At 40.3% G+C, this 23,530-nt stretch overlaps 2 protein-coding genes across 7 annotated transcripts; one reads left to right on the top strand and one right to left on the bottom strand.

Moving 5' to 3' along the window:
- Positions 1 to 55: 55 nt before the first annotated feature.
- Positions 56 to 15,386, bottom strand: git2a (G protein-coupled receptor kinase interacting ArfGAP 2a). 5 transcript variants are annotated; one of them, XM_078250672.1, is made up of 20 exons: positions 14,881 to 15,380; positions 12,020 to 12,153; positions 11,522 to 11,634; positions 11,265 to 11,370; positions 10,462 to 10,548; positions 10,224 to 10,354; positions 10,021 to 10,115; positions 9,627 to 9,672; positions 9,113 to 9,164; positions 8,949 to 9,021; positions 8,687 to 8,784; positions 8,466 to 8,577; positions 8,205 to 8,347; positions 7,960 to 8,109; positions 5,680 to 5,928; positions 4,782 to 4,871; positions 3,246 to 3,328; positions 2,905 to 3,090; positions 1,916 to 1,979; positions 56 to 1,487 (listed from the first exon to the last, which is right to left on the bottom strand). In XM_078250672.1, the coding sequence occupies exons 1-20, from the start codon at positions 14,930 to 14,932 to the stop codon at positions 1,275 to 1,277; spliced, it is 2,277 nt and encodes a 758-aa protein (XP_078106798.1). In that variant the 5' UTR covers positions 14,933 to 15,380; the 3' UTR covers positions 56 to 1,274. The 5 variants fall into 5 exon arrangements, with proteins under 5 accessions (XP_078106798.1, XP_078106799.1, XP_078106796.1 ...); XM_078250673.1 differs by lacking the exon at positions 7,960 to 8,109 and having other exon boundaries at positions 9,113 to 9,161; positions 14,881 to 15,386; XM_078250670.1 differs by lacking the exon at positions 5,680 to 5,928 and having other exon boundaries at positions 9,113 to 9,161; positions 14,881 to 15,383.
- Positions 13,089 to 23,530, top strand: ankrd13a (ankyrin repeat domain 13A). 2 transcript variants are annotated; one of them, XM_078250675.1, is made up of 16 exons: positions 13,089 to 13,148; positions 16,091 to 16,287; positions 16,938 to 17,073; positions 17,410 to 17,534; positions 17,649 to 17,694; positions 17,999 to 18,142; positions 18,243 to 18,432; positions 19,181 to 19,247; positions 19,362 to 19,443; positions 19,602 to 19,663; positions 19,751 to 19,881; positions 20,021 to 20,178; positions 20,304 to 20,435; positions 20,525 to 20,685; positions 20,816 to 20,880; positions 21,599 to 23,530. In XM_078250675.1, exons 2-16 carry the CDS (start codon positions 16,180 to 16,182, stop codon positions 21,795 to 21,797), a joined length of 1,806 nt encoding a protein of 601 aa, XP_078106801.1. In that variant the 5' UTR covers positions 13,089 to 13,148; positions 16,091 to 16,179; the 3' UTR covers positions 21,798 to 23,530. The 2 variants fall into 2 exon arrangements, with proteins under 2 accessions (XP_078106801.1, XP_078106800.1); XM_078250674.1 differs by lacking the exon at positions 13,089 to 13,148 and adding an exon at positions 15,461 to 15,550.

Below are 23,530 nucleotides of genomic sequence, written 5' to 3' on the forward strand. Positions count from 1 at the left end.
GTATTAAGGCCATGAAAAGTGAAACATGATACCAATTCTGGCAAATCACAACAGGCTATATTTATAAATTAAGTTTATTTAGAAAATAATTATTTTTCCAAAGTGCAACTTAACAGCTGCATCACATACATCCCTGCACTCTGGTCAAGTACAGAGAGGGACATTACCTTGATCAGATTTCAAAATGAACTCTGAAACACTTGGTGAGGATGAACGTTGGGTTGCACAATTATACAGGAGACGTCTAGACTTCTATCCCATATGTTGCACATTAAATATGAAACTAGCAGCAACGGAACAGAGCACAAAACACATGGACATACAAACAGTATGGCTATTAGCTCTAAATATCTTGTAACATCACCAACACTGCAATGGCACACAAGACTGCAGAATACAGTGCAGTGTGGAGAAACACAGCACACCATTTGTACTTAATACAACAACATCTTGGTGCTGGTGAAGAATACAACTTGGCCCCTGAACAAGCGTTATTTTCATTCACTGACTTGACAAATGGGCACGCATAAATAGCCGCAATAAGTGCACTGCAGACACGGGGAAAAAAACGTATAAATAGTTTTTTTCGATGCAACAAACATTAGCATTGCTTAGCTACAAAGTGTGCATAAATGAAGTTCCCAACATTTAATGGTCAGTTTGATTTTGGAGATTAAACTTTCGGGTATGATGATGCTTGCAGAAGTGCAATTAATGAGAGGAAGCTCTTTTAGCTACAAGAGTGTTAGTAATCGTATTCCATGACAGCAGATTCATGACTCATGTCATTTTTTCAGCTTCCATGCCTGGCTTTGGACTAATAACATTAACCAATATCATCATGTGGATTTACTGTACTGTGCTTAATTCCTTCTCTCAATAAAAGCTATTTACAATATGGACTGATTAAAGGTTATTTGTAGCTAAGAGCGAGTTTTACTCAAGTTGTAATCTATAAACTATTACAGTCCCCAGGCCTGCTAGCTGCTGCTTTTATTAACATGATTTGTGGAAGTTATTAATTTACCTTAAGAGAAATTGTGCTATTACTGTACATTAGCTTGGTATTCCTAGGTAAAGTTGCTGCCTTTTCCACTTTACACTCTTTTGTTCAGAGTTGGCTTTAAGTATTTGTCCATAAATTAAAAAAAAACAATGCATGCATATACCCCATATACCCCAAATACAAAAAATAACAAAATTAAAAAACATTTTTTTTTTTTTTTAAAGAACAAAACTGAGATGCTGACTGCATTGCAGCCCTATAAGTGCTGTTAGTTAGTATTCTCCTTTGTAGTGATGGTGACAAGCTGCTTGGCTGCCTTGGCGATGTCATAAGCACATTGGATGACCTGCTGGGTGACCAGCTGCATGTCCGGTCCCGGGCAGCCCTCTGAAGGCAACGCCTTCCTGCACTCGCTCTGAAGCCGGTACGCACTGGAGGTCAACAAGCGCAACGAGCCTCTTACAGTCTCTGAGCGTGGCTTCTGCAAAGCAAGGTTAAAATATCTTAATACTAATGGATGGTGTTTGTTCAAAAGATTGGTGCAAAGAAAGCCGGTATTGTGCAGATCCTTTCGAAACCACATTGACCTCTGCTGGCTTAAGACTGAATCCGGCCAGAACCTACTTTGGTTTGTTTACCACACTCTCTTTTCTTTTAACACACTTAAACATATTTATATTTAACACACAAAAACATACACATTTAGGTGAAATGCATTGCTTTTTTATTTGAGTAAATGAACAAGTAAAATAGAGCATCAGGAATTGGCACAACTGAAAATATTGCTGTAGTTGGAGCTTAAAACTCTGGTATTTGTGCTTGTGATACCTTTAAAGTGACACATGAAAAACGTAATGGCTGACTGATCCATTCTCTCAAAGCAAAACATCTACAAACTTGTTTCCATACCTTGGGAAAGAGGGCAGCCATTTCTGTTACAGCCACATGTATTCTTTCTGAACAGGGTATGAAGCTGTGAGGAGAAGAGATTTGTTGAGTTCAACATATTGATGTCACAGTCATAAAAATCTCAAAATTACAGAACATTGATAAAATATCAATTAACCAAAAGCTCCTAAATGCAAGCGATGTACAGTATTATATAGTATTCACACCACACCGTGCATCATCATGTTCAACTTCAGGTTAACACTAACAGAACATGCTATTTAACAGACATTTTTGCGCATATTTTTAGCATTGTAAGTACCAGGCAGTTTTATTCCATAGCACATTTTAGTATTAAAAATGTATGGCTACACAGTAGAAATAACATCAACCTGAGAATGTGCATCAACTTCACTGTCACCTATATATTAAAAGCAAGTCACTGCATATATGTAGCTTAACTTTGCATCAATTAACTTGAGCAGATTCAAAGTCAGCAAATCGGGAAAAAAAGAGATAGCTTGTTAGCAGGTGAGGCAAAGGGAAAAGGGTGAGGCAGAAACTATGTGAGGGAGAGGAAAATAAAACTGTGCCTGGTAGGCAGGGACAGAGGCCAGAGTACCAGGAGGTGGGGTCAGGGGAGCGCAGGCTGAGCGGCTGAAGGGGAGGGGGGGCCTTCTCGGCCCAGGGCACCAGAGTGCTGAAACATCCCAGGCTGTGCCTGAGCCGTCGCACACCTTCACGCTCACATGGTCTGCTCACAGGGGTGAGGCACAGGGACACCAAAACAACATCATAACAGTGGAGAAAAGTTGAAGTAGAATAAAAGGAGAAGAGTGAAGTTAACAGAAAAAAAGGGGAAATGATAGGAGATAAACACAACTAAACATGACAATAATGATGAACGTAAGAGGAACCTAGAGATAAAAATGGAAGCAAGGAAATGAAAGCTAAAAAACAACAGATCCTAAACTGATGAAGAAAGATCCATTTTTTCTTCAGTTTCTGACCTGTCATGTTTGTTCTCCTGAGCAGCTCGCAACAGCTCTTGGATATTCTTGGTGATCTGCTCTGTTTTGCGGATGACGTCTTCTGTGCTGGGAAGCGTGGGGTCTGACTCCAGATCATTCAGCTCCGGGATAGAGCTGCTCTCCCCCAGCCAGCCACTGCTCCTCAGCCTCCCTCTCCTGCACAAACTGCAGAGGGAAATTCAGAAGAAATTATGTCTGCTGCCCAAATCCCTGCTTATTGTTTTTACTCTTAAGACAAAACCCCTTCAAACTGTATTTAGGAGCCAGAAAACTTTCACTCATCACTTAGAACAAACCATAATTCTGGGTGATGCTCTTACCCCGAATCATCCATCTCAGAGTCATTGAATGTGTTGTCATAGTCACTTTCCGGCATGCTGCTTTGCATCTCTAACTTTGAGGCCTAGAAGGGAGAGAGGGGACACAAAAATGATAAAGTGCCTCATGCAAGACGTCCCATGCCACTGAGGATATAAACCAGAAACAGCTGTAGTGACATCACATTTGAAATGCTCATTGACAAATAAACATGTATTGTAAATGTACCCCTTTCTGTTTGTTGTATGTCAAATTGGAATATAAATAAGTAAAAGTGATGCAGATGACTCCGACTGAAACAAGCGAATAAAGCTGTGAAGCAAAAGCGCATAATCAATTTAAAGCATTCAATATAGGATTAGTAAAACCGATTACGCCGATAGGTTCAGAGAGCGTACTCACATCAGTATGACATAATCACTAATGCTGACTATTGGAAGTGACTATGATCATCATCAAATGTGACAATACGTTGAAATAAGGATGATTTGTGGATGACAATTAACAAAACAGTCAAACAAAAATCCAATTCTAATAATCAACACATGGCTAGAAACATTACATGAGAACCATGACACACAAGCTTTACTCATTCACCAAAATAAAGAGAAGTAGACCCCAGAGGGTCACGGTTTGAGAGTGGGAAGTCAGATGAGATTATAACCACATGTCTTATCTTCACAACAGACAGGGTTCACTGTAACTTCACTGTATGCTGATTCACTATCAGACTCAAAGCTAAATGTATAAACAGGAAGGAGAGACAAAAAAAAAAGCCACACAGGACCTATTGTTCATACCCTTTCAATCCATGTCAAAGAATCTGAACACATCCTCCTCTTGTATGCACTACAAAATGCAACGCAGTACACATAAGCTGGCCTCAGGAAATGCGATAAGCACATACATGTTTGGATAAATCTTTGTTTCTGCTGAACAGAAGATACATCTTTTTAGAATGTAATCTCCTGGATCACCGCATTGTTTGTGTTACTGGAGGAAGTGAGAGCATGCTGTTGGAAGCTCACTGTGCAAAATGGCCAAGCAGTTGTTAGAGACAGGGTTAGAAAAGGACTTCTCTTTAGACTAAGAGTGTTTGAAATAAAAAAAAAAAAAAATGAGTTTAACAACTCAAGAGGTATGAAATATACATGTAACAATCTAATTTACTAAAAATGAAACACTACTAACAAACTTTTTCCAATCATACTTTTTCAATATCATCTGCTTCACAGGTTTCTGGAGCTAAGAAGCATTACAAGCGCAACTTTCTGCTCAACGTTCAGCAATCAGACAGAGGTTTTGCTTTGACAAAACCACATAATTACGGTTGTTTAGCCGCGCTGTGAGCATGATGCTGATGAAGGCAGGTATCTGATGGTGAGGGCAGCTGGTGGAGGGGCGGCTCATGCAGCAGGGCAGATAGGGAGCAGCATATGGAGAACAGAGGGAGGTGAGGGACATGGAAGAGGTAGAAATGGCTCCAAGTGGATTCGCTCTGTCCCACAAGATGTGCACCGAGTGAGGATGTACTTAACCTTTTGAGCACTTTCATCCTTCGACCAAGACAGGGTGGATGGAAATGAGGGGAGGGATGAAGAGGTGGTCACAAAAGCGCCCCTTTCCGTCTAAAGACAGGGTTAAAAAAAAAACTAAAAAGTCAGATGAAAGAGATTAGATGTCCCACAAGTCTCTCTGAGCCAGTTGTGGTTTAATCGGAAACTCTATATTGAGAATGGAGTTGATGGAAAACTATAGGGATGATCTTAACATAATTTAATGCTATGTAGTCAACTTAAAGGATCTTGGATATTTTTACAGATTATCCTGCTACATTTCCTTTCTGAGCACAGTGTGCTGGAAAAAATATGACCGAAGAACCTGGGAGTTAATCCATCGAGAGAAAAGTACCAGAAAATTATGATTCACAGGCTCAAATGTAACTGCATTAATACTGTATCTAAATCAAAAAGAGAATCCAAACAGATGAGAAGATGAGGTGAGTTTGTGAAATTATCATGCATTACAAAAACGCAGTATTTGTATGGTAGTTTTAATGCTTCATCAACATAAAACACAGTACAAACCTTCAAGGTATATCATATTAACAGCATCTCCTTGCGGTTACAGCTAACTTTGTCTGACAAACAAGCAGTACTCCAGTAAACAACAGATACAGTATATGCAGATAATGGTGTTGAACATGTATCTGGACAAGATGAGATGTGACTGGCTGTGTGGCTAAATGAATGGCATGGTGGTTTTGATGACTCCGTCTTTGATGCTAAAAAAAATTACCCAGTGGCAAATGAGTACCAAAAAACAAAAAGGCAGAGATAAAGGTTTGCAGACAGGATGAAGACATGAGGGAAAGTCAGGGAAACGGGGCAGTGGAGAGGAAATGGCAAAGGAGAGCAGGGAACAGGTCTTACTTACATGAGGTGGGAAGGGTTGCAGGGTGGGGATACCCTCCTCTGGGTAGGGAGTTTCCCCTTTAGGGACATAGGGCTTCAGGCCTGAGCCGGTCTCATACATAGACATGGGCCGACTGGCCCGCGCAGACTGCCGGCGTTTCAGGGCTGAGGGACTGGAGGGGTCGGGGTAGTCTGAACCGCTGGGGATCTGATAGATATTGGTTGGGACGTGCCGCCTGAGAGAGGTGTTCTCGCTTTGCAGAGATTGCAGCTGGAAGAGACGGTCAGCAATACACTAAGAAGTGCTCTCAGCAAAGCAAGCGGTGTTCCCTGTTATGATCTACTCTTATCTTTACAGCATAAAATTTCAGCTTTCATCCCATCGTTCCTAAAAATTATTCATATTATACTTTCACAGTCTGCTACTGTCAGCATGCGTAGTCAAATACTTCTAAATATACTTATTTGGCAGGAATAAAGACATCTTTGTGGGTATCATATTATAAAATTTGAGAATCTAACCTTTTAGATTGTTGTTATTCCCACAATATAACAAGTTCAGTCAATATTTGAAACATAATATATTTCTAACACAAACTTAGGATATATTACCAATATACAAAACCAGAAGCTGCTTCAACGATAATGACTTACAGAGAAACTCGTGTCTCGTGGCTTTGAGCTTACAGACTTTAGGTTAGAAACATGACTTAGAATCTTTTCCCATAAATATCATCTTATGATCTCTTTTAATTATCCATCAAGTTGACCATCAACCTCCTAAAAAATTATAGGAAGAACATGAATTTTAATTTGGGAGGGATTTTGCCTTGGTCTAAAAAGAAGCAGCAAAGCAAGTGATAAGCAAGCAAAAGATTGTTGCGTAGGTAAGCAACACAGATGCAGTTTAAGTCAAAGAAGTAGCCACAGTAATTAAGAATCAAGAATTATAAGAGCATAAGAGGCATTCAAGAATGAACAAAATCATGCAGATTTTGTCAAGGATATAACAGTTTGGGGGAAGAAAAAAATGTCCTTAGTAATGCAACTACTTGCATTTAGTGCAAAGTAACTGCTAGATCTGGTGTACTGTCAGAAAATGGAGTATGGTTTAGTTACTAACCTTTGCCATAATGACTGACTGGCTGACTGATGTTTGGTAAAGGCTGTCGTTCCAAATAAAGTTGAAAGATATACAATATGTCATGACAAGCCTCATGTCCTGCTTTCTCCACCACATCTTTATCTGAGCGTGGTCATTTGAGTGAATCTGTTCAACCATAAGCCAACACAAAACCAGATCACATCACCCAAAAACAATACAGTACGCTACAGTGCTGTATGTCTACTGCAGTGTCGCAATGACCCTGTGTGTGCAAGTGAGACTCACACAAACAGAATTAAGAGAAACAAACAATTGGCATGCCCCTTCAAAACAGCCAAATTAAAGCAATTTTAACATATAAAAAAAAGTCTGACAGGCGTTCATTTAAACAAAATCAAAGCTGTAACATGCTGAGAACATCTGTGGCCAAAATGATCGTTTTCAAAATAGTATGGGTTTAGCAGGATATAAATTGCTAAGTTGAAGCACAGTGCATACATTTGTGCAGAATCTCAAACTTAACATTGTCATGTTTATAAATCAGCAGTTTTATCTAACAGAGTAACAGTATTCCTGGTTTGTGTCAGCTGAGGAATACCCTTTCTATGACATTTCTATGAAATGTAACCAAACCACTAAGACATGTCAAACAATAAATCCACATGTACTAAAAGGCTGTTACCAAAAACAACAGCTGGAAACCATCCAAAATAATTATATGCAATAAACATAGTATATGTGATGAAGCAAGGCACACACATACAATCTCAGTTAGTCACTACAAAGGGGTTAAAAACCACTGTAAATTACTTCATGCTTTTTCTTAAAACATGCTTGTTAGTAACATTAGACAGCATAGTTTCATTACAAAAAAAAGGAGGACTACCGGTAAATTGTTTTTGTTATTTACTGGAGAAAGGGTGCATTTCTTCTTCTCAAATACAGAAAACAAAAAAAAACAAAAAAAAAAAACAACAAAAAAGCTTTGAAATCAAACATGCTGGCCAAAACAGAGGGTGGACCAGCAGGGTGTCACAGCAGCCTTATCTTGCAACACAGCATTCCTATTCATATAGCTCGGCCTCTCCACCAGAGAGCGATCCCACTGGGCAGGAGAAGAGCTCTGCTGACCACTGTGGCCCCCCCTCAGTCCGGCCCCCGGTGTTAGTGATCTTATTGGTGGAGCGAGGTGGATACCTTTTTCTGCATCAGCCTCAGCTCATCACTCAGGCTGTTGTTGGCTTTCATGAGGTGCTGGATCTTGGCCTCAGAGGCAGAGAGCGCGTTTTTCACCTCCATGTATTCATGCACAGTAACGGGGCCATCTGAGAGGTCAGAGTCCAGGCTCTGTAGGGAGAGAAGGGTTGAAAACAAAAACGGTAAAGGCACCTAGAGAGAGAGCGTTTCAGGGGTTTAAGATTGTGAAAGTGATGCCAAGATACCTTGGTCCTATCTCCTTTGCTTGTGGGGAGCTCTTGATCAGTATCCTCGTCAGACGCCACACTGTCGTAGTCAGGCTGGTCGTTGTCCTGGTTATCACTGCAATGCCTGACAGCCACACTCTTCAGGATAAATTCAACATTATCTGGAATAAAGAGACACAGACTGGAATAGTTCCTGTATATATGTGCGATACTTCAGTGTCAGCAAGCTCTTGGAGTAAAGTAACAGATCTTGAAATAAAGTAACAATAAGACGCTGACCTTTGGGACTGGCTATTGAATTCCCTTGTTGTCTGCGCTTAGCATCGCTTAATATGTCAATCACAAGAGTTGCAAATTCATGTGCATTAAATCTTGCCAGCTTCTGTCGTCCCTGAATAAGACAAAAAGTCACATTAGCGGTATGCAATCTTACTTCAAAGTAAATGTGTGCAGAGGGAAACTACAACATTTGCGTGGGAGTTGCTGTAAAGATGACTCGCCTGGTTTCGTGTTGATGAATACTCGGGATTCACAGGAAGGAAAGGCACCACAGTCGTCTCTGTCACCAGAGTGCTGTGATTCTGTGTAGTCAACCAAACTACAAATAATAGGATAAGAATGAGCTCAATGTTGTCCGGTTTAGAGGTGGGAGTATAGCTGCAGCACCAGTGGAGGGTTTAAAGTATCGTAGTGAGGAGATCCAGCACAAATGTCTTCTCTGGATACAAGACAACAGAGCTTTTCCTGGATAATTCATCTTACCTGCATCAGTCTCTCGTCTGTCCACCTCATCGTACACATCCATGGCCAGCTCCTCGAATAAATGATTACTAAGCTGCATGGAAATCAGTAAATGACACTTAGTCGGACTTAAGTAAGAGGAGAGAAGATAGCTCAGTACAGTGAAACTCTGCAAAACTACTTACAGACTGCAGTTTCTTCTTCGCTGCCTTGGCCAGTTCTGATAAATCTAAACTGCTACAAGCAGAACATAACTTTCATAAGCTGATGAATTGTTATGTCGGCATAGTGTACACTCAATTCTTAGTAATACTTACATGTTCCTTTTCCATCAAAAGAGAGCAATAAAAAAGATCAAATGTGTCATTTAAATTGAAAATACGACTCGTCTTCTCGGTTGGAATTAGAATTGTTTGGATTAACATTTCTGAATTATTTGCAGCAGTTACAGAGTGTTTGGATATTTCAGCTACTTTACTGGGTCTGTTTACTTTAACACAGATAGTAGATGCTGCAGCGATCTCAACAGCAACAGAACAGGCCTCAGAGCAAAAATACAACCATTAAACAACTGCCTCACTCTACTCTCTTGTTGGCTCAATTCAAGTTCAGCCCGTTTACTTAGACGTACGTTAATTCACAGACAAATCACTTAATATCGACATGCATCATGTTGCCTTACAGCTTGTGTTTTCTTACCTGTCGGCCATTTGTGGAACAATGAAGTGCTGGCCGTTTTTATGATCTGAAAGGAACAACAAGAATTTTGGAGGACTGCCAAAACGTCATCAATGTAAACATTTTATATTAAGCATTATTTAAATATAGTACATAATCCTTATTTACAAAGTAAATGAAATACAGTGAGGAGTTTGTTTTTATCTGCTTGGAGTGCCACATTGATGAGATTTATTGCACGTATCAGGTATCTTGCAATCCACAGAAAAGTGTACAAGCTGAAAAACTCAGTCACTCATTGTAGTGCCATATTTGCCAAGGCAAAACTATCTTTTACTCCAACCACACATGCACATATTCTTTGACCCATATCTTTGTAGTCATTTCAGTAACAGATATCTCTCTTGTTGCATACCTGGCTTTCTCCCACACAGGTAGAACGCCAGTCGATCAGTTAGTTCATACTGAATCTCCACCAATCTATCTGCCAGGTCATGGTGGCCAGCTTCCCTACAAAGACACATGTTAAAAGAACAAACATTATAGAATACTTCCAAGGCTGAAATAATATTTTGTTTTTGAATTCTAAAAGATTATTGAAAAAAAAAAAAAGCTAACCTTGCATGGTCTATGGGAGTCTTGCCATTGCTGTCTGGGGCTCCAGGATCTGCTCCATAAACAGTTAATAGTTCAGCCTGAGATACTTGTCCTGCCTTTGCAGCCACATGCAAGGGAGTGTTTCCTTTTTCCTAGAGGAGAGGTTGATTCACAGGACAAACCATTGTGATCTAAAATCAACAGAAAAGTAAATGCAAAGATTAAAATTCTGGTTTTAAAAACAGCAGATGAATCTTACCGGGTGAAAAAAATTTGCTTGTGCTCCCAGGGATAGCAACCTCAAACAAGTCTCGAGATTCCCGGTGCGTACACTTGAGTGAAGTTGCTGGGGGAAAAAAACTAGAATTATCACCTTGCGGATGTATGCCTCGGCCAAACCAGTGAAGTTGCAGTTTACCTCCATGTCTGTCCGCACACATCTCACATAATATTAATTAATAATTAGTATTAAGTGTATTTTTGGCGAAATGTGGATGCTTAAGACACACCTCTTCAACCGGGCAGCACAGAAGATCTAAATAATGGATGAATGTCCCCTATTCACTATAGGACCAAATGTCTCACCTTCTGTTTCTGGGTTATGATGTTGTCTGTGATGATGCCATGATGTTGCCTGAGTTATGTTATGATGTCACAGTGAAGTTGACCTTTTGGATATAAAATGCCGCCACTTCCTCATTTTATCCTATTAGACATTTGTGTAAATTGTTGTCATAATTAGCGTAAGAATTAGTGAGTTATGGCCAAAAACGTGTTTTGTGAGGTCACAGTGACCAGGACCTCCGAAATCTAATGAGTTCATCCTTGAGTCCAAGTGGATGTCTGTGCCGAATTTGAAGAAATTCCCTCCAGGGGGTCAAGAATGGGACAGACGAATGGATGGATAACCAAAAAACACAGCTGTAGCTGGCGCGAAGGCATAACAACTATTACTATGAATTGATAAGGTTTACCAACAAAGCTTTGTACAAAAACATCTTTCGGTTTTCTCAAAAAAAAACAAAAAAAAAAAAATCACACTGAGCAGCCACTTCTCCTCACCTTGCTTAAATCCTTGGCTGTCGAGCTGTCGTCCTCCCGGCAAGGCATGCGATGAACAAATGCCAGCATTTGATATTTGGCTTTTATAAACTCTGATTTGTTTGGGCTTTTGGAACAACATGAAGAATAAAGTTCCAAACAGAAAGAAGGAAGCAATAATGAGTCAGTGGCACATACTAAACTTGGAAGTTAAACAATTAATTTTTTGCTTAATGAATTAACTTCTATGTGAACATTTTCAAACAATAATGACTCACTGGAGTTTGTCCTGAGGGTTGGCCTTGCGTTTTCCACTCATCACAGATGCAGGGTCCAGAAGAGAGTGCTCCCATATTGAATTTGCACCATTGCTGTATAACATCTGAACCATCTGGGATGAAATTAAAAAAATAAATCTGTAAAATGTGTCCCATTGATTTTAATCTGCAGAATGCTGACTGGCTTTTAACAGTTCTTATTCTGAACAAACACTTTCTATTTTTGGATAAAATCAATACACCTCAGTGGGATCTGATGTACAACACTGTTGTCAACAGATTTATCTTGGGCAAAGATAGGGGCCTGCTGAATTTAAAACCGCAGTAATACAGATTGTGTGCAAGGATGATGTCATCTCAAGGCATCTGAGGAGGGACAAACCACAGCCTCATAGCACTCAAACTATACAAAAGACAACTTCACAGCTGAAAGCATAAAGATATGTAGCCTTACACAGGCGAATATTGTATACATTTTTTTCTGCTTGGGGTTATTACCTGTAGCTGCGTAGGTGGCCATGGTGTGTGTATCAGGTGGCGGACTTGGGAGCTGTGTCTGCCCAGACTTCGATGAACACTGCAGCACTCATCGCAAATCAACACACCCCTGTTCACCGAGGCCCAGCGAGGTTCTGAGAGGGAAGAGACAACTACAAAGTAAAAATCATGACACTTGCAGTGATCTAATGATGAATCGCAACGTATTAAAGATGTGATTTAAAGGATAGCTAATGGTACAATATTGTATTATCTGGCACTCACAGATATTTGTAGGTATTTTTAAAATGAGTCAGAAATGTATCAAAAGTCATGTCCTTTCTTCATTTCCACTTCTCAGTACTATTATTCAAATCACTTACATGCTAGATGGTAGCACTCCACTTCTCCTTTTTCTGTTCCTCACTGACTGGACCCAGAAAAACTCTTACTAATGGTGTCAAAACCTTTACACACAGACACTTAAAGGATATGACTAGTGATGATCTTCATTTTACTTAGCTTATTGTCAACAAATGGCAGAAAAAAGATCGAAACCCACATTTAATAGATCCTACTAACAAATATTGTCTGTGCAGCCAAAGCCTGAAACAACTTATTGTTCTGTGCCATAGACCTCCATTGTTGTTTAAAAACTCTCAGCCACACCATTGTACTAGGTGTACAATCATTAGATGAGCTTGGGTATTGTAGTTAATCCCAAATGGGCTTGGGGCTGAGCGCCACAGACGGGGTAGTAAAAGCAAAAACGTCCTGAGAACCAACACTTGTTGGTCATGGTCTTTTCATGGGATATTTGAGTACTTAGCTCAGACCACTGGAAGCATTATTTAGGCTAATGTAACATAAAGAGTTAACGCAACATAGTGCAGAAAAAAGGCCAAATCCTAGTTGAGCATTTAAGCCATTTTTAACCCGAGATTTAGGTGAAGCCATGCACTGTGAAAACAGGAAGTGAAGACTAGCAGTTGTGGGTTGAAGCACCTCAACCTTATTGTTGAGTAATAGAGCCACTTCCTCCTTCAAAACATTGTAAAAAAAGAAAAAAAAGACAGACGCTATCAAAACTTTTGGCGCTGCATATTCAGGAAATGCATAGAGAAGAGACAGAGCACATTTACAAGATACAGTAAGCTATGACCAAAAAAATATGTTTACTTAACCTTGATCTATTTAACACACTTCCTCTCATACAAATGTCAGAGTTGTGCCATGTGCCATTTATACAGAGACTCTTCTGACTGCGATAATCTCAAGGCCAGGAATACTGTAAATTCATACGATACTCCGATAGCCGACAAACTGTTAAGCAGATTGAGTGGCTGGCACTGTGACAGGATAGTGAAGACTGTAAGTGTCTTAGCAGCAGCTGAGGTGTAGGAGGAACAGCTGCAGGGGTTGCTGGTCAAATTCTGGCACCTGGTCCCCAGTGTTCAGTCTCATCTCCACTAAGACCTGAGAGTTGGTGCTGACATGCCTTTTTTTTACCCTTTCCTCAACAAGTGCTGCTAAATTCAATACCACATCTTGAAACTCTAAAAATATTCACAGCCAACAACTGGTAACAGCCGTATGGAAGGGCAATCCAGGCCAGCTGCTGTGGAGACCTGAGAGGTTTAACTAGTCTGAACGACATGATGATAGACAAGGTACTAAAACTTGAGCATTACTGAATATTTACCATACTTCTCATTGTTTATCTTGATTTTTTTTTTTTTATTGTTCGCCATTACTTAAAACAATTCACATTCTACTCTTACAGTATATCACATTTACAATATATTGTGGTGACAGTGCCACAATAGAAAACAAAACTCTTCTGCATGAAAGCATGCAGTCAATTCACTCAGCATCCTATTTTGCTTCCTGTGCTGCGGAAACACATCACGTCATTTCTATATAAATGGGGACTCCTAAAAGTACCTCACACACATTGCAACTATAACATGTTCGGCTTTCACAGAAACTGTGATCTGAAAAGCTTCATTTCATTTTCTCTCACTCTTAATAATATTTTCCATTACCATTTTTTTTATCAAACAGATCTCTTTTAGAAGATGCTGGTATTACTTGGTTACTGTGATTACTATGGTCTTCATCTGGACTAATACATCTCCTAGTTTTAAATTTAGTCACACATTGTCAACATGGGATAGGCTTGTCGTTTACTACCAATACCCCTGTGTGGTGTACAAAAGGCACCTGGACAGGAGACCACTGTAACGTTACCCACTGACTTTCTATGAATGATGCGGTCATTCTAGTGAGAGCTTACAGAGCAGTTTCCTGCTGATCTATGACATTTCATAATCTGATTACATTTCAACTTTGCTGGAAACGTTTGCATGCCACAGACATTATTTCACACACTCACACACACACACACACACACACACACACACACACACATATTGTTTTGTTACCTGTGACAATTACACTGACACCCATCAGAAATGCCTGCCTGATTAAAGTATTGATTTAATTATTAATTTAATTATTAATTATTAATTTAATTATTATTTAATACTGATTAAAGCCTGATTGAAGTAACACCGGATGGAAACCGTTAAAAAATGACAGCTGCTTCAGTTCTAATTGCATCCTCAACTAGGGAGCTATAACGTTAGTGAACTGTCAACAACTAACAACTTGCCCTGTCAAAACAAAAGTACATGCATAACGTTAATCTAATTTACTGTAAAGCAGAAAGCAGCATGGGCCAGCACTGATCATCTGATTTAAACCAGAAGAAGTGAAGTGCAGTGCATTGGCTTAACGTTAACGTTACTTGATGGGCCACCAGACGTTAGTGAATAAATAACAGATAATAGCTAAATGAGGGATGGTGTACATTTGCTTACCTGGAACATTGCAATCCGCGCAGAGCTCAGTGTTTCGCAGGCGTTTAGACATCCTTTACTCTGGAAGAAATGCCTTTTAAAATGAGCAGAGTATTAAGTCCGTTGCGTTCTGCTAACCATTTATTATTCTGTGGGGGTGCCTTCCGCGTTAGCTAACGTTAGACCTAGCTAATTAAAACAACCCAAAAAAAACAAGCTGCTCTTCATTTAACTGTTGCTAGCCTTTTCGTATTGGCCAGCGTTTGCGTTACAACCATTATAACGCTACCCCACAAGAGTAAGGTACAATGCTGCTGTTCTGCAAGTTAGCTGATTTAGCACCTGATTAGCTAACTAGCCTGTGTCCGTTTGGTAGTTTACTCTTCAGTCTCTGGCAGACAGGACTACAGAGGAGCTAGAGCAGCAGTGGCAGCTGCGACTGTGACCTATTGGCAAGGGGAGACTATGCCCAGATGCAGGCCTCACAGGAAATGCATTTCTCCCTTGCTCCCCGGAAATTACGCCTACTTGTCTCTTTCGCTTGGATGAGCAAACCCCAATCGTGACCCAGATTTTTTTCAACAGTTAAGATTAAAACTCAAACACAACACAATATGTTTGTTTGAGTTTGCTGTAGCATTGGGCGGTACCTGATAGATCGAACTGAGGGCAATAACCCCATAAAACGTAGGTGAGTATGATATTAATTTGTTTTCTTATTTTTTGCAGGACAAACTGCGTTCATTTTTAATTATTTAACATATCGAATGCATACAAGTGTAACACGGAATCACATTTATATAGGAATTACTTTTGGTTAGATGTTTCGCAACCCCCATTCAAACATGTTGAATGGTTCAGTCCAACTGGAACTACGGACTATTCCTTTTTATCTAGCTAAAGGCGCTGTGTGTGTGTGTTTTTTTTTTTTTTCTACAAATCATGTTTCTGTCGTGTATTTACCAAAGACATAATTGTTATTATACATAAATTAAGTTCCGTTTAAAAAGTTACGGACATCGGTCTTAATTAGATTGTATTAATTCAGTTGTGATTCTATTTCTATATAGGACACCCCTGTCATCATTGGGTACTGCTTCTGGCACTTCCTTGTTCAAAAGTTTTATTTAGGGAAAGGTTTGGTGAAAAGTTGGACGCTGGTTTATATATCTCGACGTTGTTATTGTCAAATATAAAGGACATGGGACATATTTATCGTACATTTTGGCAGAACTAGCGTGCCGCTGTCGCAGTTTTCCCCATGGCTGTAATTGTTAGAAGCTGGCTAACGTTGCACTGAGCGGCTCCACAAAGAGGAAGATGTCCACGGCTAACATTAGCGAAGACGTCCGAGTGAAGTTCCCCTTGCATTCCGCAGTGTGGGAGAATGACTACAGGACACTGGAAGAACAAATAAAGTCAACACAGGTTGGTAAAATACGGAATAGGCCTTTACACAGATGCTTGCTAGCTAGATGAAGCCAGGAGTGAGCTGTTAAATCATCCGTAGCCATTCAGTAAAAGTAGGCCAGTCGTGTTGACAGATGCTCCGTTGTGCCACACACAGATAACGTTTGAAATGTCTATGAGGACATAGCTATTCACCGATCAACAGGTTTGGAAGTTAACTTTAAAAACTATATTCCAGTACAGATTGAAATCCTGTTTTCAGATGTTAATTTAGACTACTAGCTAACCCAATTTATTGCATTACTCAAACACAGTATATATAATCTGACTAGATATGATAACATAAGAAATGCTTTACCAAATAAATGTATAGATCGGTGGTGTATTACCAAATTTATACTGTGTATTGGGGCAATATAATTACTATGATCCAGTCTCTATAACTGTTACTACCCAGCAATGCTCATCAATAACACATTTACCTCATAACTTATTTGAGGACCAGACATGATGTTCAGTACTGGCTATCGCAGGTCTATGTCATTATCAGTGATGACCTCAATTTAAAGGTGTAAAAGGACTTTACGAGATATAATTTGAAGGCCGTGTCGATGTTGCAGGATTTAGTCTTACTAATGTGTTGGTCTCTTGATGATTGATTTTCTCAGAATGACATTGAGGCCGTGGATCCCAGAGGTAAGACACCTCTACACCTGGCTGTGTCGCTCGGGCACCTGGAGTCAGTGAGAGTCCTTCTGAGACACGGTGCTGAAGTGACTAAAGAAAACGGCATGAATTGGACAGGTTAGTTATACACCTGGCTACATTACAGACAAATAATACTATAATATCATGACTGTTTCCTTCACTTGTCATGTGGCTTTTTGAGGATTGTGGGTTGTTTGATTAATTAGAACCCTTCTCACATTACCCTCCACAGCATCTGCTGTTAATGGGGTTTCTGGTAAAAAAAAGAAAATCCATATTCTGTCCTCTGACTGCAGTGAAACAGTTTAACTTTCCATTTTTATTACTGCCATTGTTGAGTTTTTTTTAATGGATAGTTGCTACTCCTGGGTAACAGATGCTGTTATCTTAAAAGGTTTAGTGGTTTGTTTAAACTTGTCTGTCTCTGTGTAGTGCTTCAAGAGGCAGTCAGCACGGGAGATCCAGAGATGGTTCAGTTAGTGCTTCAGCGCAGAGACTACCTCAAAGCCTCCACTGCTCTGGGAGGAGTGCCTGAGCTGCTGGCAAAGATCCGAGAGGTTTTACATTATACATTTTCCCGTGGTCTTGTGGTACATCTGTAAGTGTGCCTGATAAAAAATAAAATAAAAATACTGTCAAAGGAAATAATTGCGCTATCCTTTCATCCACAGTCTCCAGACTTCTATATGGAAATGAAGTGGGAATTCACCAGTTGGAGTAAGTTTGTGTGTGTGTGATAACTAAAGTAGATTGTGTGAGCATAGTAACCTGTTCATGTAGTACAGGCTTGTTATCAGCATTCAGTATGCAAAAGAAGAAAGTATCGATAGTGTTTTCGAATGCTGTACCCGGCAAATAAATATCCACACAAAATACATCATCTTTGCCAGTTCAGAGGTTTGATCAGGTCATACAGGATAAACCACATAGCTGCTTCGTGGTAGAAAGCATTTGTTTTGGTTAAGTAATGAGTGACATTGATTTTCATGTGTGGGACATTTCATATGCTGTTGCTTCACAGTCCCTCTTCTGTCCCGGGTTTGTCCAAGTGATGTTTGTCGCATTTGGAAAAGTGGCGCCAGTCTGCGAGTAGATGCCACTCTTCTAGGCTTTGAAAACATGACTTGGATCAGAGGGCGCAGAAGCTACATCTTCAGAGGAGATGGTGTGTGCTTTAACTCTTTTACACAAAATAGAGTTCTCTCTATGATCTGTTCTATTTCTGTAAAATGATTTTAAGTCTATCCCTGACTGTATTTTTACAGATTCATATGCAGAGTTGATGGAGGTGAACCATGAAGATGAAGTTTTGGACACTGAGCGCTTCAACATATCCCAAGAAATCGAGGATGTCACGCTAGAGTCAATGCAGCCAGCTGAACAGGAAGTTGCCAAAAGATTGACCACTCCTATTGTCAACACCTACTTGGACACCAAGGATATTGCTTTCGAGAGGCAAGAGTCACATCTTTTTCTGTTGTCCTTTTTCTCCCAACATGTATAGATCTAACTTCCTTTGATCAGCCAAGAACAAGCTCCTCCACAGGGATATTGTTTCATAAGAGATGACATCTTGTGGCATTTTCACACTTCGTCATTACTCCCTGAGTAAGGTTACTGTGTAACAGTGATACCATTAGGCTTATTAATCATCATTTTGCACATCTGGATGATATTTCCAGTATCATTCTGGCATCCAATTGTCTGTAACATGCAATATTTACACTGACTTATTCGTTCAAAGGTTGTCTGACCGTCAATGGGGCGTGTTATGTAACCCTACAAACTAACAATTTACAATAGATATTAATAATGTGAGCAAATTTAGAGTTGGAAAAAAAAAATAATGTGAGCAAATTTAACTAGGCATGTTATCATACATAATGTAATTAGCTTGGGGTAATATATTGTCTTCATGTTATCTTGCTAATCTTGATCTGGATAGCGTCCTCAAACACAGATGACAGTTGACAGACAACCGTGATTATAGAGGTCATGAATGATAGGCCTTTGTCACAGTGGACATTTTGACTTGTCAAACACAGATGTAACTAGTAACATTAGTGATGGCTGCACTCCATACAGGTGTTCGGTGCCACAGCCTTGATATTCTGTGTAGTGGCTAACCTGCTTAGTGGAACAACTGAGCCATCGTTAATGTTATTAATTGTCGCTGTGCTTTTACAAAATACGATTTTCACAGGATCAAGTCTGGGATTTGGGGCTGGAGAGCTGACAAAACTGAAATGGTCAATGGATTTGAAGCAAAGGTTCACAGAAGTTTTATTTATTTTCTTTTAATTACAACTAAAGATTAGTGCCACACCTAAAACTGTGGAGCCCATTTACGGTAGTATGACTTTATATTCTGGTTGTTTTCTCAGGTTTTCAGTGTGAACAATGTGAGTGTGGTGATCAGGACAAGGACCGAACATCTCACAGACGAAGAGAAAACCAGGATAAAAAGTAGGTGGAATATATTCTTCACGTATGACTTTTCTCTCCTTCAGTGTTTATATTTTCAGCATACAGATAGATAGTATATTATGATGTAAATGGTAACAACTCTACATTTGACGGAAATTGAATGAGAGTACTGAAGTTCAACTTTTTTGTTTTAAAAGGTGAAAGGAACATCCTGGAGTCTCTGCTTGGGACTGTGGAGCAGCACATTAGTGCACAAGGGGTAAAACGTGCACTCAGTAATTGCATTAAAGTTATGTGTTTTGTTCCCACCTGGTAGCTGATTTGATACAAGTGCTCAACTTTATAGGACCTGACTCTTGAGTATGCAACTGCCACCAATCCCACTGCCATCACGCCAGAGGAATACTTTGACCCCGACTTTGACCTGGGGAACAGAGACATCGGCCGACCCATTGAACTGAGCATTCGAACACAGAAGTAAGAAACGCCGATTTATGTCCACAGAAACATCATACTTTATTCCTCATTGCTGTGTGTTATCTATATCAATAAATGAAGTTGTCTGTGTGTGCATATTTGAACAGCATTTTTCCTTTTTTTATCGTGTTTCACGCAGGTTCAAAGGTACATTGTGGATGAGTGAGGAACATCCTCTGTCCCTGGTGGAGCAGGTGACCCCCATTATCGACCTCATGGCTCGGACCAGTTCCCATTTTGCACGGCTACGAGACTTCGTAACCCTAAAGTTTCCTCCTGGATTTCCTGTTAAAATAGGTATATGACATTCCTATCAAGTTAAATGGAATCTACTCTTTCAAGAAGCACATAAAGCTAGTCTCTGTTCTCATCCCCCACCCTGAAGTCTGTTTTTACATATGTTGTGTTTTCCTCCGGGGCAGAGATTCCCCTGTTTCATGTGCTGAATGCCAGGATTACATTTGGTAATGTCAATAAATGCAGCACTGAAGAGGAGGCAAACATAACACCAGCAGCTACACCAACATCCTCAGGAGAAGAGGAAGAAGCTGCAGGTAGGAATGCAGCCAGTTTAACTATTAAATGTGACCGTCACATCTGTGATTCCTAAACCGATTTTTCTTTATTTTTTTCATCCGTCCAGCTCTGCCTCCGTTTCAAGTGTGTCCTTCAGTGTTTGAGGTCCCCGCCAGTTACCATCGGCGAGGAGGTAGCAGACACATACCCATATCCAACAACGACGAGGAGCTTTTGCAGTACGCAATCCATCAGAGTCTCCTGGAGTCTCGCAGAGTCCCAGGCCAGGTCAGAACCACCATCACTCAGCAGGCTAGCAAATACCATAACACACACAGATGTGTTTAAATCATTTTGCCATGCTCTCCTTGCTATTCGCTGTATCCTTGAAATGTTCCTGATGTTTGTGTCATTGTAGGAGGGGATTTGGGATGATGCTGATGGGGAATTCACTGATGTAATGCCCAGTAGCCAGAGTGACAGGTAGGAACACAGGTCAACGTTGAAATTACATGTATTAAAAGGAGCAGTCCTTGTTTCTTGCTTGCTTGTGTTAGTGAACGCCACAGAACAGTTGGATCCCATTAGCTCCTTTCACAAAGCCTGTTCAAGGCGGAACTTATGCACCTTTAAGCCGCCTCGCAGTCTGTGTGAAAGTTACGAAGACGGAATGAGTGGACAGAGTTGTTGTGCCTTTAGGCCGGCAGCGGAAATAGACACAGAGCCTAACCGATGTCTGTGTGAAATGGTCAGATGGCACTACCTACTGTACGATGTATGAGTCGACCCACAGTCAGGTCAAAAAGTGACAAAGCAGCGTTGCGAGTAGCTGACGTTATTAATAACTCTCAGAAACATTCTCTTCCACTCGCTCTTCCCTTTCTCAGACAGACAGACAGACAGACACACACACACAAAAGCGGGCACAGCAACTGCCTCTGTCCTCTCTACTGCCATTTGTGCTACCATATTGCATAAAGGTGGCGGTTTGTGGGTCCGGTTGGGTTTGCTTAGTTGATTAACAGTGCGGATTGGCTCACACACACTAGACGCCGACGCTGTTGTGTTACACGTCATGCCTCTTTTGGTCCCTGAATGCCTCTCTGAGTGAATAAACAAAGCCGGCATAAAGGCAGACCTTCATTGAGGCAATATTACGAAATCTCTGAAAGGGGCTACTTTCTCATGTCTGTCATTCTAGGAGTATCCCAGAGGGGGTGCTAGTGGAATATGGAGACACCCCCAGCTCTGTCAGCTCCCCCTCTGCCTCAAGCCCCGACTCAGAGCTCTGCCTGGCCATGGAGCTCTCTGCACGGGCTCAAGAGGAAGAGGATAGGCTGAGGAAGCAGGAGGAAGAAGATCTGAAGAGGATCTTGCAGCTATCACTCACTGAGAAGTAAAAAAATAAATAAAAAATAAGAGGGAATAATAATGCAACTTTTCCAGATCCAGAAGCAACTACCACACCTCAATTGTCCTTCCTTACCACTGTAGTCATCTATGCAACTGCAAGTTTCTTTCTGTAGCAGATCATTCTTGCACAGGCAATATCAGATTCTCGCTATCCAATATTTTCCAAAAGGTATTTTTGGTAAGACCATACTCCTTTATATATTTCTATCATAGCATAGTGCGTCTCCATCCTCAACTCATGGACAGATCAGAGAATTCTGGCTCGGTTCTTCTTTTTATTTATTTTCTATCCAAATGTGAGTCACAGCAGCAACCCGTGTGTGTTAATCACATTGTTTCCCAGAGTGGGGTCAAATCAGTGTAATTGGGGTTCTATAAACAAAATGACTATTCAAAGGGGACACTCAAATGTGGCACTTAAGGTCCAGAGCACTGTTGTTTTTTCCCCCCAGGTACCTGTTTTCTTAGTCCCTGGATTTTAGATGGCTAGATTAAAAACAGCCTAGCCTAATAGAAAAGCTACCAGTACTGTGGACCTAAAGGGACAGAGTTTTCACTGTGAAAGGTCTGAGGTCTTCCTGCAGAGTCACTTTGTTGAGGACCCTGGGCTCACAGAGTAACGGAAATCTCAGGGTTCCAATTTTACAAATTGTCCTATCACTTTGGAATTAGTTTGTAAATCTATGGGAAATTGTAGCCTGTAAATGTTTCTTTGGTGCAAAATGGTATCACTCGTGCATATCTGCCATATCAATATTAATTCAGAAAGTTGGGTTTATTGAGTCAAAGGTTCACAAGTAAATGCATTTTCTCGTACTTTGTGAACATACACTCTACAGATGGCTAAACAGAAGCATGTTAATGTGAGAGGAACTAAAAATCAGCTGCATGGTAACGCAATATCTTTGCTGCAACAAGGATGGGGCTCTAACTTTCCCGGATTGATTTTTATTGAACATTTTCTCAGATTTCATGGTGAGAAAGGACATATTGTTGTTAACTGTCACTGACCGACTTCAAGCATTATCACCTCAGTTCAAAAACGCAAATGCAGGGACCAGTCTTTCTGGATTTACAGCTGTTATGCAGTTATAAAGCAGTCACATAACCAATGCTGCAGAGATTATTCAGATTCCTAAAGGCAGTCTGTTAGCCTTTTGTAGCCACAAACAACTCTAGACCTCTGAGCAGACGAAAGACAGCACAGACTTTTAAGATTAAGCACGGCCGCCATATGTAGGATTAGTTTCGTCAGCATGTGCCAAGGGATTCCTTTTGCTCTGACAACGCTTGGAGGGGGCAAGAGGTGGTGAAGATTTGATGTGCCACTTAGACTAAAGTTTTGAACAGATCATTTTATTTTTTATTTTGTAACTTAAAAACAAGATGAACCGATTTCAGTTGTACCAGGGCGATGCTGAGTAACGTGCATTAACCACTATAGTTGATTTCACTGACAACCAACCACTTATCCGAGGTCTCTCTGCGTGGCTGCGTCTGACTTTCAGGGGCTGCAGCTGTAACACTTCTTATTTCATAAAGCTCCAACTTCCCAAAACTGCTAAACTGTCAATTTAAAAAGGCAAGCTTTGGTTAATTTAATGCAGGTCTTTGTAATGCACCGTTCCAGCTGCAAGGTTTTTTTTATTTGTTAAAATTTTAAGAAAATGTGTTGGTTTCAAAATGTTTGTAAAATAAAAGCACTTTATTAAGGACTAAA

The sequence above is a fragment of the Sander vitreus genome, chromosome 5 (genome assembly GCF_031162955.1).
Source record: "Sander vitreus isolate 19-12246 chromosome 5, sanVit1, whole genome shotgun sequence".
NCBI lineage: Eukaryota > Metazoa > Chordata > Actinopteri > Perciformes > Percidae > Sander > Sander vitreus.

Coding starts and splice junctions, on each gene's coding strand:
- ankrd13a (XM_078250675.1), top strand. CDS start 16,180: ATGTCCACGGCTAACATTAGCGAAGACGTCCGAGTGAAGTTCCCCTTG. Junction 18,143..18,242: donor CTACATCTTCAGAGGAGATG/GTGTGTGCTTTA, acceptor GTATTTTTACAG/ATTCATATGCAGAGTTGATG. Junction 19,664..19,750: donor AGCACATTAGTGCACAAGGG/GTAAAACGTGCA, acceptor TCAACTTTATAG/GACCTGACTCTTGAGTATGC.
- git2a (XM_078250672.1), bottom strand. CDS start 14,932: ATGTCTAAACGCCTGCGAAACACTGAGCTCTGCGCGGATTGCAATGTT. Junction 9,022..9,112: donor CGAAGAAGAAACTGCAGTCT/GTAAGTAGTTTT, acceptor ATTTCCATGCAG/CTTAGTAATCATTTATTCGA. Junction 1,488..1,915: donor TGGCTGCCCTCTTTCCCAAG/GTATGGAAACAA, acceptor CTTGCTTTGCAG/AAGCCACGCTCAGAGACTGT.